The 4019-nt window shown below is 58.1% G+C and overlaps 1 protein-coding gene across 1 annotated transcript in view; it reads right to left on the bottom strand.

The window, feature by feature from the left end:
• Positions 1–321: 321 nt before the first annotated feature.
• The window catches only part of LOC107113666 (transcription factor COE3-like), a gene marked incomplete at its 5' end in the record, with an annotated part of 41299 nt that continues 37601 nt past the window's right edge, over positions 322–4019 (bottom strand). Inside the window, 2 exons of the mRNA XM_015415017.1 lie at positions 322–353; positions 3182–3370. Of these exons, the coding sequence (XP_015270503.1) occupies positions 322–353; positions 3182–3370 (221 nt within the window). The remainder of the gene's footprint in view (positions 354–3181; positions 3371–4019) is intronic.

Here is a 4019-nt window from a genome sequence, read left to right on the forward strand (position 1 = left end):
GGCAGTGCCAGGTCCCCCCCCAAAACACCCCCCCATCCAGCCCCAACGTCGTTACCCTCCTTGAGGATAAAGCCCCCCGCAATCCGTTGGTCGGGAACCTCCTGGCCGCGGCTGAGGATCACCTCCCTTGGCTTGTCCTGCTGCATTTCAACCTCCCACCAGAAGGGGGAGCCTCCCGTAAATAATGCAGCCCAAGTGAGAAGGCGCCGGGAAGGGGTCCGGATCCCATAAGCAAGGCCCACGCCCTTCCAGTCCAAGGGCCGGGGGAAATGCCAGTCCGTTGGTCCGTCCTTCCTGAAGGCTCAGTAGGGCGTTCCCTGCTCACATGGGCGGTACGATGAGACCCGTCAAGGCTGCGAAGAGAAGAACAAGGAGTTCATAGTTACTGGCGGTGGCAGGGACTGGGGCCACCGACCTCCAGGTGGGGCCTGGAGATCTCCCGGAGTTACAACCGATCTCTGGACTGCAGAGGTCAGTTCCCCTGGAGGCCGGACTCTACGGCATGGCCTCCCTGCTGTGTTCTCTCTGCTCCCCAAATTCCACCCCCAAATCTCCAGGAATCTCTCAAGCCAGGGTTGGCAACCCTCACCGGAACACTGCTGACCCTCTATGCTCAACCCCACTCTGGGCAAGGCCTTTTATCTTCTCTTCCCAGGCACCGCCCTCGGTTCCCCTGCTGAGGTAGTTTTCCCTCCAAAATCGCCTGTTAGCCAATCACAGGGTCCAGGGGGATGTAGGCCCTGATGATCACTCCCACGCAGGCTTCCCGGGAGCCACTAGGCCTCCCTAGAGCCTGTAGGCCGCACTACCGGCCCACGATCATGATAGCATCGTAGACTCTACAGGAGCAAGGATGGGTTGGCGCCAATGTTCCCTCTAAGCTGTGGAGTCTTGTGAGCAAGAATTGTACTTTGTGAGCTGCTGGCATTGAAGTTGTGAGCGAGCGATTTGGCTGCTGCATAAATGAGTTTGTTCCGGAGCCGTCCCTTCCTGAGCGAAGACAAAAATGGGTGAGCCGGAGGCTAAAAAACCTGTGAGCTAGCTCACATTGACTCAGCATAGAGGGAACACTGGTTGGTGCCTATTGTGCAGATTCTTTGAATTTCGGTATGTGGCCAAATGCTTCGAGGACCAGTTTGGATATGTTGTAAGTCCGGGAGATTTCCAGGCCCCCCATGGAGGCTGGTGACCAATGCTCCCTCTAAGCTGTGGAGTCTTGTGAGCAAAAATCCTACTTTGTGAGCAGCTGGCATTAAAGTTGTGAGCAAGCGATTTGGCTGCTGCATAAATTAGTTTGCTCTGGAGCCTCCCTCCCTGAGCTAGGGCAAAAATGTGTGTTGTTGTTCAGTCGCACAGTCGAGTCCGACTCTTCGCGACCCCATGGACCAGATCACGCCAGGCCCTCCTGTCTTCCGCCGTCCTCTGAAGTTGGCTCAACTTCAATGTGTGAGCCGGAGGCTAAAAATGTGTGAGCCGGAGGCTAAACAGCTGTGAGCCAGCTCACACCAACTGAGCTTAGAGGGAACACTGCGTGGTGACCCCAGCCTTGTCCCAGGCCACTGTGTGGCAGAGGCAGGATTTGCACCAGAAGTCCTTCGAGTTCATAGCTCAGTCTTTCAGCCACGAGCCCTCGCCAGGCCCAGAGCCCGTGCTGCCATTTTGCTTTTCTTCCCCTCTCCTCCTCCGGGAAGGGGAGAGGTTCTGTGTGGGTTTATGTCCTTCTCCTTCTCCCTCTCGGGCCTTGAGCCTTTAAGCCAGATGTCTGCGACATTTCGGATAGGGCTGCCAGGTCTCCGGGGGGGGTTGCCCACTCAAAGGGTCCCCGACCCAATGGCCCAGATCCGGCCGGCAGGGGGACGCCGGACCCTAAAGTGCCCAAATCTGGCCGACGTGCCCGACGCGATGCCATCACCCGGAGGTGACATCATTGTGCTGGGCATGTTGCCGGGGGGGATGCTCTAGCATTCAGCCTGAAAACTCTATGGTACCATAGAGTTTTCAGGCTGAATGCCAGAGCGTCCACCGGCGGCGTCCCTAGTGTGATGACGTCACTTCCGGACCGGAGGCCCAACTCCCTCCCCCGCCGAAAAACGTAAGGGACCTGACAGACCTACTTTCTGAGCTTGTGGGCACCTTTGGAATCCTGACTGGTGCAGCCACAAAATGGCTGCCGCAGGAGGCGGAGCCAGTGGCAAAATGGATGCTGCGGCAACTTCCCTTCAGTCACACACGGAAGATCCTCGTGCTGTGGAGGCAGCTGCCGCCAAAGCGACGTTTAAAAAAAACAAAACAAAAAAACAGCACAGGCAACCAAATCTCCGGTGGCCAATCAGAAGCCTTGTTGGACAAAAGCCCCACCTGGCCTGGCCCACTTTGCAAAAACACTTGGCGGCTGCCCAGAAAGGTGTCGACAGGCACCGTGGTGCCCACGGCACCATGTCGGGGACCCCCGCTTTAAGCCATAGGCCTGGACTGGCAGACAAGAAAAGCCACGCCGTGAACAGTCCTGTGGAAAATAACACCATGGCCCCCCCATGGAGATGAGGAATGTCAAGGAGATCACAGTGGGGAGTGGTGGGTGGGAGATGGAGGCACCGGCCAACTACCCCCCTCCCTGCAGCTTTTTGAATTCGAACTCGGCCCTCGCTAGCCCCCCACTCGAGCGAGTGTCAGATCCCCAGCCTGACCGGAACCGGAGCAAAGACCTTGGCGGGATGTCACAACCACTTATGGCGGAGAGAGGAGGGGGGAAAAGAGGGAAAGGTGACAGAGCGAGGGCGGGAGCGGAGACGAGAGAAGGAGAGAAGAAACATACTGTGTTTAGGAATATGCCAGTCCCTGGAGCGACCGAGACGGTGTGTGAAACTTGTCTGAGTCCTCAAAGGTTTGGTCTGGTTGGCGGGACCGAGCAAACGGCAGCCCAGGGCAAGGGAAGGAAAGAAAGCAGACACGTATAAGCAGGAGGGAAAGTGAGAGCCAGTGAGGTCGGGGGGAAAGCGAAGGCGAAAAGCCATCCAGGAAGAGCAACGCTTTTACACCGAGGCCGACCCTCAGCGGGTCCTTTGGAAGGGAAAGGATGCGGCCTCTCGTCAGCCGCCTTTTGACCTGCGACCACCGACACAACTTCTGCCCCAGCGTGGCCCCGGCTGCGGGTCAGGGAGCGGAGGGAGAACCAACTCACCTTGGAGGCTGTTCCCGTTGGCGCTGGTGCAGGTCGGGGGCGGGGAGGCTTGCGGCCGGACCACGGGAGCAAAGGCGCTTTTCTGCTTGACGGCGGAGATCATGTTGACGGGCGAGAAGGAGAAGACGCCCGCTGGCGTGGAGGAGCTGGCGATGGAGGAGGCACCCAGGGGTGGGCTGGAGGGCATGACTGCCGGAAGAGAAGGGCAGACGTTGGTCAGGGGGGAGGAATGGGGCGTAGGGGCAGGAAGCCCAGGAAAAGGAAGGCTCGGTCGTCCCTTCCAATCCTTTCATGGGAGCACATGTGAAGCTGCCTTATACTGAATTAGACCCTTGGTCCATCAGGATCAGTATTGCCTACTCTGACTGGCAGCAGCACTCCAAGGTCTCAGGCAGAAGTCCTTCGCATGATCACCTCCTGCCAGGTCCTTTTCAACTGGAGATTGAACCTGGGACCTCCTGCATGCCAAGCAGAGGCTCTTCCACTGAGCCACAGCCCCTCTTTACAGCTCTCCAGGGTCTCAGGCAGAGGTCTTTCCCATCACCTCCTGCCTGGCCCTTTTTAACTGGAGATGCCGGGGATTGAACCTGGGACCTCCTGCATGCCAAGCAGAGGCTCTTCCACTGAGCCACAGCCCCTCTTTACAGCTCTCCAGGGTCTCAGGCGGAGGTCTTTCCCATCACCTCTTGCCTGGCCCTTTTTAACTGGAGATGGTGGGGATTGAACCTGGGACCTCCTGCATGCCAAGCAGAGGCTCTTCCACTGAGCCACAGCCCCTCTTTACAGCTCTCCAGGGTCTCAGGTGGAGAGGTCTTTCCCATCACCTCCTGCCTGGTCC

Source organism: Gekko japonicus, unplaced genomic scaffold (genome assembly GCF_001447785.1).
Source record: "Gekko japonicus isolate JY-2015 unplaced genomic scaffold, Gekko_japonicus_V1.1 scaffold5560, whole genome shotgun sequence".
NCBI classification, from domain to species: domain Eukaryota; kingdom Metazoa; phylum Chordata; class Lepidosauria; order Squamata; family Gekkonidae; genus Gekko; species Gekko japonicus.